Source organism: Cucurbita maxima, unplaced genomic scaffold (genome assembly GCF_002738345.1).
Source record: "Cucurbita maxima cultivar Rimu unplaced genomic scaffold, Cmax_1.0 Cma_Scf00023, whole genome shotgun sequence".
NCBI classification, from domain to species: domain Eukaryota; kingdom Viridiplantae; phylum Streptophyta; class Magnoliopsida; order Cucurbitales; family Cucurbitaceae; genus Cucurbita; species Cucurbita maxima.
Window position 1 is genome coordinate 3,727,487 of NW_019272039.1, and position 12,506 is coordinate 3,739,992.

The following is a 12,506-nucleotide window of genomic DNA, read 5'->3' on the forward strand; positions in this document are numbered from 1 at the left end:
TTCCATTTGACCGATAAATCAAATCCTTTTAAACCATTCCTTTTGCAGTAGGTTAAAAGGCTGGTTTGGCCAATCTATTGAGGGCTAAATTGATCGATTCCTTAAGGACTCGACCTAAGCCGACTTAGCTGTTCAAGAAGTTATCTTAATTTTCTGGATCAAAATCCTAGGTCAACCAAGGCTTTAATCAATTTCTTAAGATTCATTGAGATCATTCGTATAAATTTAGAAACGAAACTGACTTAAAGGGTAAGAGAGAGGACCCAATTGTTGCTCAATGACCAACCCTTCGGTATGGATCGTACATGGACGGTAGTTGGAGTTGGCGGCTCTCTTAGGGTTCCCTCATCGAATGCTTGTGCCAGAAATTCCCCGAATTGGTTTTCCATTTCCATAAAGGATATAATTGATAACTCAAGGAGCATATTGTAATTATAATAACCCGAGAGTCTAATAAGATAAATATATGACTTTTTCCCCAATATAATTCTAAAAAAACAATATATATTTTTGTATTATTGTATATTACAAATAATAAATAGTATTAAAAATGATTATTAATATAATATTTGAGAAATGGTGAGCTGTAGTAGTCTGGAACGGATCTATTTGAACATGGGTGATGGGTGCACGCATTAACAACTAACCCTTTTGCTTCGAAGTCTGAGATGACAATCACCAGAAGGAATCTCTTTTTATCATTTACAAATCGCATATTCAAAACTATTCTTAATTCCCCTTTGACCTTCTTCTCCGTTTGCATCTCCCTCCATTGCAGCCCATCCAAAGCTCTCTCTGTGAGTTACTGCTTCCTATTAAATGCGTTCTTCTTCTTTTTTTCACTGAACTTTTGTCTTCTATGGCTTGATTTTCTTTCTAGTTCTGCTCAATTTAGCTTGTTCGCAGCTTTAAGTTGCTGTTCTTTGCTTCAGTCATGCTATCCTTCTTGCTTCTAGCATTTATGAATCGTTCTGGGGGTGTTTTTTTATGCGATGATTATAGATTTTCAATGCTTGATTTAGCAAGTTCGAAGGAATTGATCGGTGACTTGATATCAAGTTCTTTTGGGGTGCTATGCATGTGGATTTTGCCATATTGATTTCATTGACTCAAGTTCAGCGAAAAGGGCATCCTAATTGATTGTTATGTTTCCTTTCAAGAAGTGATGATTCTTTAAATGTATATTTGGTGTTCTTGAAGAGCTCATTTTAGATTGGGGAATATGGAATTACTGTATTATAGTTATGTTGATGCGAGCCTGCTTGAACCTTCCTGTATGCAGAGAGTTAGATGGATTCAGATCATCATCGGAACATAGATTTTCGACATATTGCTGATAATTTCAGCTCATTGGATCAGGTTCACTCTTTTATCTTGGCTGCTTAATTCATGTATGAAAGCACGCTGAACTAAATCTATATTCTATCTAAGCCGCTACTTTTTTTGGTTTTTGTGAGATCTCATGCCAGTTGGAGAGGGGAACGAAGCTCTCTAAGAAGGGTGTGGAAACCTCTCCTGAGTGGATGCGTTTTGAAACCTTGAGGGGAAGTCTGGAAGGGAAAGCCCAAAGAGAACAATATTTGCTAGCGGTGTGCTTGGGCTGTTACAAATGGTATCAGAGCCAAACACCAGGTGATGTGCCAGCAAGGTTGTTGGCTCCCAAAGGGGTGGATTGTGAGATCCCAGATTGGGGAGGGGAACGAAAGATTCCTTACAAGGATGTAGAAACCACTCTCTAGTAGATGCGTTTTAAAACTATGAGGCTGATGGTGATACATAATAGGCTAAAGCGGACAACATCTGCTAGCGGTGGGGCTTGGGCAGTTACATGAAGCATCTATATATATATATAGTAGAATTTCTCTCTTCTAGTCTGATAGATAGATAGATAGATATTTGTTATCAATTTCACCATACCCCTCGAGCAACATTGACACGAGTACTTGCATACTGGAAATACACGACACTTCGTTCAGGTTATATCTGCATTGAGACACGAAGGTCTTGAGTCATCAAATTTAATTCTCGGTATCGACTTTACAAAGAGCAATGAGTGGACAGGTGAATATTTCTTTATTTAACAATTGTTATGAAGCTTGTGAATATTTCCATAAATTGCTAGAAGTTACATTTCACTGACTGCAGGCAGGCATTCTTTCAGAAGAAGAAGTCTGCATTCCATTGGCAGCATACCCAATCCGTACGAGCAAGCGATTTCTATAATTGGACAAACATTGTCTCCTTTTGATGATGATGGTTTGATACCTTGTCTCGGTTTCGGTGATGGTTGGTATTGGTTTTGATCATTTCTAGATCCTTTGTTAGTGTTAGTAACCAACTTTTCTCTTGCCTAATTACCTTATTTTCAACTTCTTTCTTTAGAAACAACGCGTGATCAGCATGTATTCAGCTTTTACCCCGATCACAGGCCATGTAGAGGTTTCAAGGAAGCGCTTTCTCGATATAGAGAAATTCTGCCATTCCTGAAATTATCGGGTTCATTTGAACTTTCAGTTAACTTTGCAAATATGTTTAGCTATTTGTCAGTATTATTCATGGCATAGATTATAATGCAGAGAAAATTTGCTTTTAAACCTTCTGCCCTAACTTGGTTCATGAAGATTTATTTCATTATGGCAGGCTTGTAATGATCAGCGAGATAAATGCTTTCGATGATAATGGTACTTTAGTATCTTGACGTATAGGAAAAAAAGGCCGGGGTGTAAATGGGTATTTTTAATCAAGGTTAAACCTGATTAATAGGAGGTAAACTGTAACAGCCCAAACCTACTGATAGCAAATATGGTCCTCTTTGGGCTTTCCCTTCTGGGCTTCCTTCAAGGTTTTTAAAACACGTCCGCTAAGGATACCATGAAGAATGCTTCATTCTCCTCCCCAACCGATGTGGGATCTCACAATCCACCCCTCTTCAGGGCCCTGCATCCTTGCTAGCACACCGCCTCGTGTCCATCCCTTTTGGGGCTCAGCCTCCTCGCTGGCACATCACCTGTTGTCTAGCTCTGATATCATTTGTAATGGCCCAAACCTACCGTTAGCAGATATTGTCCTCTTTGGGCTTTCCCTTTTAGGCTTCCCCTCAAGGTTTTTCAAGCGCGTCTACTAGGGAGAGGTTTCCACACCCTTATAAAGAATGTTTCGTTCTCCTCCTCAACCAACGTGAGATCTCACATAAACCATGTAGTACTCCATTGATACCTAATTTGCAACTCACCAAAGAAGAAGAATCATTTAACATTTAGTGCGATGCGTTCCCCTCCCCAACCGATTGTCATCTATGGATTATTTTGTAAATGCTTTGGCTGGATAATGTAATTTTCTTCTTCCTAAGTTAAAGTGCTTAAGCTTATTTATGTAGGTCCAACCTCTTTTGCCCCTGTTATAGATGCTGCAATAGGCATTGTTGAGAAAACCAATTGGCAGTATCATGTCCTTGTTATTGTTGCAGATGGACAGGTTGTTGGATGTGCTCGGTTTATATTAATTCTTACTTCTCACTGTCTTGTGTATACTTCATTCTCTTTAAGTCCTAAAAGTGTACAACATCGAACAGGTTACGAGAAATCCCGACACACCACCAGGTAGATTAAGTTCTCAAGAGCAGGCAACCATAAACTCCATTGTGGCTGCTAGGTAAAACAATAATTGTTATTCAGTTTGGTTGCTTTCGCGCTCGAAGTCTCATAATACTTGAATCACCAGCCATTATCCTCTATCGATCGTTCTAGTCGGGGTAGGAGATGGACCGTGGGATGCGATGCGGCAATTCGATGATAACATCCCTCAACGTGCATTTGATAATTTCCAGGTATTTAATTAATATTTCATTGAATCTTATCGTGAGATCCCACGTCGGTTGGAGAGGGGAACGAAACATTCCTTATAAGGGTGTGGAAACCTCTCCCTAGTAAATATGTTTTAAGTTACAGGCGAAAGCGGATAATATCTACTAGTGGTGAGCTTGGGTTGTTACACCTATGGTTGTGTATTTCACATTTTCTATTAACTTCATTTGGTGGTGTGGGATATTCTTGGAGATCTGAATTCAACCTTCATATTTCATTTCCAAAAACTAATATGATGAACATCGCGTTCGCGTTCTTTAAATATTCGTGAATCCAGAAAATCAGTCTAACTTTTTTTTGGTGAAAAATATTGACTGAAATTTGTAGTTGTTTTTGGTTAAGACCTCTACAGTTCATGAGTATATGTGGCTGGTTTTTTTGTCGTATGAAAGCTGTGGACATCGGTATTTGATCATGTTTCGTCGAGTTTGTAACTTCACTTCATATCTGCTTCTCTGTATTGGTTCAGTTTGTAAACTTCACAAAAATCATGTCTGAGAGCAAAGAAGAATCAAAGAAGGAAGCAGCATTTGCTCTGGCTGCGCTCATGGAAATCCCATTTCAATACAGAGCCACTCTCTCTCTGCAGTATTCAAAGTAAGCTAAGAGTCTTCAATTCCAAGAGAATTTAGAATTCCTTGCAAACATGATGGTCTGTATTATGCAGGAGAGAATCTGTATATAGCAAAAGTGCAGGGCCAGTTCCTCCTCCTCCTGAAGTTATCAACCATGACAATGCAGTTGCAAACCAAAATTTAATCAAAGCTAATGCTGAAAGGCAGAGCTCCTCGTCTGAATCGGTAACTTTCTTTTTTCATTTTGTTTATGCAGTTTTCTAAGAATGGTGAAAACAAGGTTAATTTTGAAAACTTAGGGAGTAAATAGAAACTCTAACCGTCCCGGCCCACCATTAGCAGATATTGTCTGCTTTAGTCGGTTACCTATCGCCGTTAGCCTGCGGTTTTAAAACACGTCTGTTAGGGAGAGGTTTCCACACCCTTATAAGAAATGATTTGTTCTCCTCTCCAACCGATGTGGGATCTCACAATCCACCTTCCTTGGGGGCCAACATCCTCGTTGGCACACCGCCTGGTGTCTGGCTCTGATATCATTTGTAACAACCCAAGCTCAGCGCTTGTTGATATTGTCTGCTTTAGCCTATTACCTATTGCGGTTAGCCTCACGGTTTTAAAATGTGTTTGCTAGGAAAAAAATTTCACACCCTTATAAGAAATGTTGTGTTCTCCTCTCTAATCGATGTGGGATCTCAAAATCCACCTTCCTTGGGGGCCAACGTTCTCGCTGGCACACCGCCTAGTGTCTAGCTCTAATATCATTTGTAACAACCCAAACCCACCGCTAGTAGATATTGTCCGCTTTTGCTCGTTACCTATCGCCCTCAGCTTCATGGTTTTAAAACACATCTGTTAAGGAGAGGTTTCCACATCCTTATAAAAAATGTTTTATTCCCCTCTTCAACCAATATTGGCTCTCACATAAACAAAATTTAAATATGAAGGAACGAAAGTGTATATTAATAGGGACATTGATGCAAAGGTAATTAACTAAAACAGCTGCTTATAAATTAGGGAGATGAAGGAAAAAACTGCATAGAAAAGTACAAGTTAGTCAGGTATCAGATGAATCTCTGTTAAACTGGGAATATGAATTTGTCCTGCTGAAAATGCATTGAGTTGTGAGAGTATTACCTTGGGAATTGAAACTTTTTTTATCCCTGTTTTGGCTTCATTAATATTAACTTTTTATATCAATTTTACTTGTTCAAGGTCTGCCCAATATGCCAAACAAACCCAAAGGACATGGCTTTTGCTTGTGGTCATACAGTAAGTTCTCTACCATGAAACTTTTTCACAGTGCTAGAGTTAGGTTGCAGTTTTTGGTTTGAAGAAGTAAAAAATCTCGTTCTTTCTAACATTGAAATATTACCTGTAACCTTTCGTAAAAGTTTCATAGCTACCCTTGGAGTAAAAAACGGTCAGAATGTTGAACGAAAAGTCAACGTGTCTAAATGTCATTATTTCAGATATAATCTAGGCAAGCATCCTAGCTACTGTCATGCCGTTTTAAATAATTTCCACGTTGATTTATCGTTGAAGTTCTAACGAATTTCTATTCCAATGGTTGTTTTGAAACATTTTTTTAAAGTTAATGATAACTTCTTAACTTTTGAAAGAATAAGAGACAAAGTTCAGCAGTAATTTTGGTGTAAGAGTTTCAGTCAAATTCGAATTCCAAATTCCTATGCCGACTATTTATTTGCAATTCATCTCTCCAGACGTGCAAGGATTGTGGGGTAACCATCTCGACATGCCCATTGTGTCGAGAACCTATAAAGATGCGCGTGAGACTATATTAGTAAGTAAACAAAAGAACTTCGCCATTGCCCCTTAAGGTATCAAAGTATTGAAGTTAGTTTACGTTATGAGTAAACTTATACTGTACAGTTTGTGAACTGCTGAGGAAGATGAACCAACTTTTATGGGGTTTTTCTTTTTCTGCTAAGAACCAAATCGGCCTGGTCCGGTCGCGGGTGACCCGCACGGCCAAAATGCGAAACTATCTCGTAAGTTACACTGAGCATCAAATGGGGAATATTGCAATAATTATGTTGTATAAGGAACTGTCAATTGTAAAATTGTTACAAAATGTAGAGAGCATGTGGTTGAGGATTAAAACATTGTCTCATGATTTCTTGGATGTTCTGTTTTTATTTTTATAATGTTAAAAAATATCTTCCTTGTTGATTTTAATGTATGAAAAACTTGTTCACTCCTTGTAAATATCCTTTGTTTAGTTCAGTTTTTCAAATGAGTCGGTGTATACAATCACGAACCACAAACCACATAGAGATTGGAATACGTTAAAGGTGCGAATTAAAAAAAATGAGGATCTGAAAGTCGTGTAATTGCGAAATCGTTTTTGTATTTCCAAATCTAATGTGTTGTATGTGACATATTTCGTGACGAAAATTTGTGGGAACCGCACCCGTTCAAGATAAATGGGGATAAAGATATTTATTTAATAAAATATTATTGAATTTACTCATGTTTTATATTTAAACACAAAATTATCTATTAAAAATTAAATTTTATTTTTTTAGTATATTTAATTTTTTTTACGGAAAGAAATTAGAGTTTCAATACAACAGAAATAAATTACCAGAGTAATAAAATTTTAAAATATATATAAATTAAAGGTAAGTTTTTTTTTTGTTTTTAAGTTCACGCATTCTTTTATATATTAAAAAAAATTATATAAAATTATTTTTTTTTTTTGGTAAAAAAAATTAAGGGAAATTTTGAAAACATTTTAAGAGTTAATTTTTGAAATAAATATCACCCATTTCTCTCCCAAATTACTTTGTTAAATTTTTTTATTTTTTATATTTTTTTAAAAAAATTTAAATATTATTGAAACTATAAAAAAATTTTAGAGGGAGAGAAAAACAAGGAGTTAAAAGTCTAATTTTATTAATTAAATATATATATATATATATATATATATTATTATCACCTTGAATGAAGATACATTTTGGTATATTAATAAAATCTAGTATATATAGTTAATGTTCGAGCTACATTATTTAAAATTAGTCATTTTGTGCCTAAACTTAATTCGAGGATATAGTTTTTAGAATTTAAGGTACCTAAACACGTGCTCAAACAATATACTAACATTTAGTACATACCATATCACATTAGAACATAACTCTTTTATTATTGTTTAGGCGAATGACAGTTGAGATGAGAAATTTAAACTTCTGACCTCTTAATCGAATTTACCTTAATTTAACCGATCGAACGAGATATTTACCAACATTAATGGGTAGTGTACAAAATGAACAAACAAAACAAGCACCAACTTGGAAGAGTTAAAAAAGTAAAAAAAAAAGCATTATTACCGCAAGAAGAAATGGAATAACAGAGAAAGGCAGGGCATAAAACAGCCAAAATTGCAGCTGCATCATTACTAGCATTTAGGTAAGACCCTCCAAAAGCAATATAGAAACAAAGAGAAGGACAAAGCATTGGGCAGAGAAAATAAAAAGGAGAATATCAATAAGAACAAAGTAGAAAATTTTGTGAAAACTTTCGAATATTTTCTCGAAGGTAACCTGAAACGATATAATCGTGATAAGAATAAAAGAATAGTGTTCGAGTACGTCGTTTTCTAGATAATTTTGAATAATAATATTGCAATTTTTAAAAGAATAGAGATAGCAGAGACGGTTGTTAAAAGGTATGGGAATGGGAGGGTCGAAGCCAATGAACAAAGCTTTGGAGTGTAGCAACATCAGCTCTATAATGGTTTTGTGTAAAGTCCAAAAGATCTGACCATGTAAAATCAGGGTACTTTCTTGGCCCTTCTCTGCCCACCAAATCTTGTGGGGGTCTCACCACTTTATCATCTTTTGGGCACACAAAGAACGCCAGTGACCTCCTTTCTCTCTTCCTGTTCACCACTGCCCTATGCAGGCAGCTCTTGTATGCCCCATTCGATAGCGCCTGCATCATCGTTCAACTAGTTAAGGCATATAAAACCTCCATTGAACCACCCATCTTGAACAAGACAGAGAATTTCCGTTTATTTCGAAAATGAGAGAGAGAATAGGGAGAGATTTAGATAACTTCTCAAAGTTGGGAAATGAAATAAGAGAAGAGGACGGGATAGGGGACAGGGATAGACTTTCCCATCCCTATCCTGCCCTGTGGACACCTCTAAACTTTAGGAAGACCTATCTTGAACAGAGTTGAGAATTTTCGTTTACACATTAAGAGATTTCTCTCCGTCAGCTAAATAAATAACTTCTCAAAGTTGGGAAATAAAATAAGAGACAGAGGATGGGACGGGGACAGACTTTCTCATCCCTATCTTGCCCTGTGGACATCTCTAAACACATGTATTTTCAACAAAGAGATAAGCTAATAGCTAAATGAAAAATCATTTAACCTCCAAAATTGAGGTGTTAGGAAGACCCATTTTGAATAGGGTAGAGAATTTTGTTTACACAGGAAGAGATTTCTCCCCGTCAATTAAATGAAGAATTTCTAAAAGTTGGAAAATGAAAAAGAAGACAGAGACGGGGACAGGGAAGACTTTTTCATCTCTATTCGGCCCTGTAGACATCTCTAAAGACATGTATCACGTGAATAAAAAATAACGGAGTCATAGATATCTCTTTAACAAAAGATCAGTCAGCTCAGTAGAGATGAAAAATGAAACAATTTTCTAGTTCCAACCCAGCTCGATAGACATCTCTATTGACATATATCTTCAATCAACGATAATAAACGAGGAGAATAGCAACGAGTGGGTACCATGAAGGTGTCACCAATATTAATAACCAAAGCATCCGGTCGTGGCCTGACAGAAAGCCATCTATTATTAGCAAAGACCTCAAGGCCACCAACTTGGTCTTGGTGCAGAATTGTTAGAGACGTCGGGTCACAGTGCGGCCCAGTCCCTAGCGTCAGCCCTGCATTCTCACACGGTGGGTAATAATTACACCTCATTATTGACCTCCCATCTTCAAAAAAGTCCCTATAATGCCGTCTTTCAACTCCCAAACTTATAGCCAAAAGCTCCATTATCATTAGCCCAATTCTTTTCATCTCCTCGCAGTACCTTTGATACACCCATCTTCACAAACAAACACGAATCATTATTAATTTCGAACCGAGCTCGGTCATTACAAAAAACAGAGGACTCACCCTGCTTTTTCGAACTCGCGCCCCAATAAGGTCTTGAAGTAATGAAGAACATCAGGCCATTCAGAATCATCGCTACAATACTCAAAAGAAAACGTCTCTTTCCATGGCAATTTAGAGGAGAATCGCTCTGCATGGGCCCCTGAATATCCAGACACCCTTCCAGGCTTCTTTCGGACACTAATTTTCTTGACCAAAGGCATCTTGAAAATGGTCTCCACATGCTCGTATGCGGCGTTTATTAGATCTGGGTCCATGCCATGGTTCGTCACTTGGAAGAACCCATGGTTCCTACACGCTTGGCGGATGAGAGCGGCTGCTTCCGCTGTCGCCGCCGCGTCCCCTCGCCGGAAACCGGATAAATCGATTAATGGCTCTTGAAGCTCTTCTGGGTCGTCGGCATTTGCGGCTAAGTCGGCGTGTGGCCAGAGGAATTCCGTTGGGAGATTGGTGGTGGTGGTAGCGGCGGCGTTGTGAAGCATGTTCGTCAGAATTGCGTTGGTTGCGGCGGAATCCATTGGGTTTGTTGGGTTAGAGGAATTCGAAGGGGTTGGATTCGTTTAAATACACATGGAGTGTGTATTCATTCATATTGTTGCTAATTGTGTCATATCAATAAATGGGCCTAAAATATCTACGTGTCTCATCATAATATTGTTTATATTCATTTTTTTAACGTAGCTAACGAGATATAATGTTTATTATCACTGCCTAAACTTGTAATCCTCAAGCTCATCATATTGGTACAGTTGCACGTCCACTCATTCAAGAAAAAATAGTTTCAGCCACCTACCCGAGTAAAAACTATAGAAGAAGAAGATTATTAACGACACCACGCGTGCAGTGTTGCGTATCTTGTTGAATCTATCTTGAAACCCTAAAGAGGTGGGGAAACGAGAGTTCTCACAACTTTTTCAAATACAGGTATATCTTCATAAACTTTAGCAATGTTGTTGATCAATACCATAACGGGTATTATCTAAACCCACTACAGTCCCTCCGAATAGTCTATTACTCACTCTAATATTTATATTAGCTGTCAAGACAAACTGCTCCGCTCGAATAAATATCTATATGAGCATGCTCAAAACCATGTAATATTTTTTAATATGTGTATGTTTTTTTTCATCTTAATATAAAGTTTTTAATACACATCAAAAGATTGGACTAAGTGATAAGTCAGCTCAACCAACTAGTTGATTGTTTTAATTTATTTGTCCACAACATGATGTGTCACATTCAAAAGACAAATTTATAATTGAAATTTGGAAGCTGCATCCTATTTTTGGAAATTTTCCATTAATCATATGCTCCAAATCTAATTATTATATTTTTATTACTATTACCCTTCTTTTATAAATAATAATAATTGGAATAAAAAAAAACATTTTATTATACCATTCACTTCAAAAAAAAAAATTAAAATTAAATCTCGAATTTATTGTTTAAGATTTAAATATTGGAATAGCTTATATTTATTGATTTTTAGTTTTTTTTTTTAAGAATTAAATTTATAAATGCTATTTACACCTTTTATTTTATTATATATATGTTCGTATAGTTTAAAAATCAAGTAAAGTTTTGAATTTATTGTTTAAGAGCTTTTTTTTTTTTTTAATTTTAAAATTAAATTACGAATTCAAAATTTTATTTTAGAGGAATAATAACTTTAATTTCAATTTTGATATATATTTTTTTTAATTTATTATCGATATTTAATATTTCAAAATTCACAAAATATTTATTTCAAAATTGAATTTTTGTTGTCGTTTGATACTTCAAATACTCCTGTCCTACTAGTGAATTTTCTTGAAAAAAATTAATTTTTATCTATTAATTTATATGTTAGATTGTGACGTGAATTATTTAAATTTTACTAATTTCAATAAAAAAAAAATTAAAATTCACTTATTTCAATAATATAATTTTTTTAAATAGGTTATTTTTCATGATTCTAAACTTAATTATTTACATTAATATTCCAAAAATGGCCTTTTAATTTACTTTTATTTAACTAAAATTAAAAAAAAATCCAAACTATCATGCCATATTTTTTACATTTATTTTCTTATATTAACAAGATTTGGATTTATTCAAATTTTTATATCAATTATTTTTATCGATTTTTATCAAATAATTTCAAATTTATATATATTGAAATTTATGTTTCATTTCACGATTAATTAAAAAAAAAAAAAAACACCGCCATAAACGATTATTTAAAAAATTAAAAAATAATTAGGAGTCCTAAAATACGTTAAAAAATAAAAAATAAAATTTAGTGCAGAGTCATCGACAGAAGCCGACAAAAGAAAATTAGTCCAGTTGTCGTTTGCCAGCAACGATACAAATTGCCCAACGGAGGGGTTGTCTGCGGGCAGGGAAGGTGAGACAAGGAAGCAGACCAAAGAGCTTCACGTGGGTTTTATTCCCATGCGCTGCGCCCACAACCATTTCTGTCCCCACCAAACGGTCCTGTAGCACGTGCATCTCACGTGAGTTCCATATGCCTTAGTTCTGTGGGCCCACCCCCTCTTTTTTCCCTTTTTCTTTTCTTTTTTTTTTTTGCCTCATGGAAAAAAAAAAAAAAACAAAAATTATGGTCGAAAATGCTCCCTTTTTCTTTTTTTCTTTTTTAATTTTTTTAGATGAATTTTAATTAGCCTGCCTCCAAATTTGGAAAATTTCGGGATTCGTATTATTAATATTATTTATTTATTTATTTGGTAGATGCAGATTCTAGTAGTACACCAATAACATTTTGAGTCTAGAATGGTCTTAGATTCCACAAAGAATTTCATTTTTTGTTCTTCTTCAAGTGAAAGATTCAACCTTTATCCTATTTTCTTCCCACAAAAATCTAGTTTAAATTTGTAAAAAATAGCGGATATTGTCTGATTTGACCCGTCATATA

General features: G+C 35.6%; 2 protein-coding genes across 3 annotated transcripts; one reads left to right on the forward strand and one right to left on the reverse strand.

Annotated features, from left to right (window-relative positions):
• Positions 1-606: 606 nt before the first annotated feature.
• LOC111496913 (E3 ubiquitin-protein ligase RGLG3-like) lies at positions 607-6,559 on the forward strand. Of its 2 annotated transcripts, XM_023147479.1 has the most exons (12): positions 609-797; positions 1,283-1,359; positions 1,977-2,061; positions 2,146-2,286; positions 2,383-2,496; positions 3,377-3,474; positions 3,572-3,651; positions 3,721-3,826; positions 4,333-4,460; positions 4,531-4,663; positions 5,651-5,707; positions 6,160-6,559. In XM_023147479.1, exons 2-12 carry the CDS (start codon positions 1,291-1,293, stop codon positions 6,238-6,240), a joined length of 1,092 nt encoding a protein of 363 aa, XP_023003247.1. In that variant the 5' UTR covers positions 609-797; positions 1,283-1,290; the 3' UTR covers positions 6,241-6,559. The 2 variants fall into 2 exon arrangements, with proteins under 2 accessions (XP_023003248.1, XP_023003247.1); XM_023147480.1 differs by lacking the exon at positions 2,383-2,496 and having other exon boundaries at positions 607-797.
• A 1,277-nt stretch (positions 6,560-7,836) lies between these two features.
• Positions 7,837-10,152, reverse strand: LOC111497429 (gibberellin 20 oxidase 1-A-like). Its single transcript, XM_023148210.1, has 3 exons — positions 9,596-10,152; positions 9,203-9,524; positions 7,837-8,389 (listed from the first exon to the last, which is right to left on the reverse strand). Exons 1-3 carry the CDS (start codon positions 10,108-10,110, stop codon positions 8,117-8,119), a joined length of 1,110 nt encoding a protein of 369 aa, XP_023003978.1. The 5' UTR covers positions 10,111-10,152; the 3' UTR covers positions 7,837-8,116.
• Positions 10,153-12,506: the final 2,354 nt, after the last annotated feature.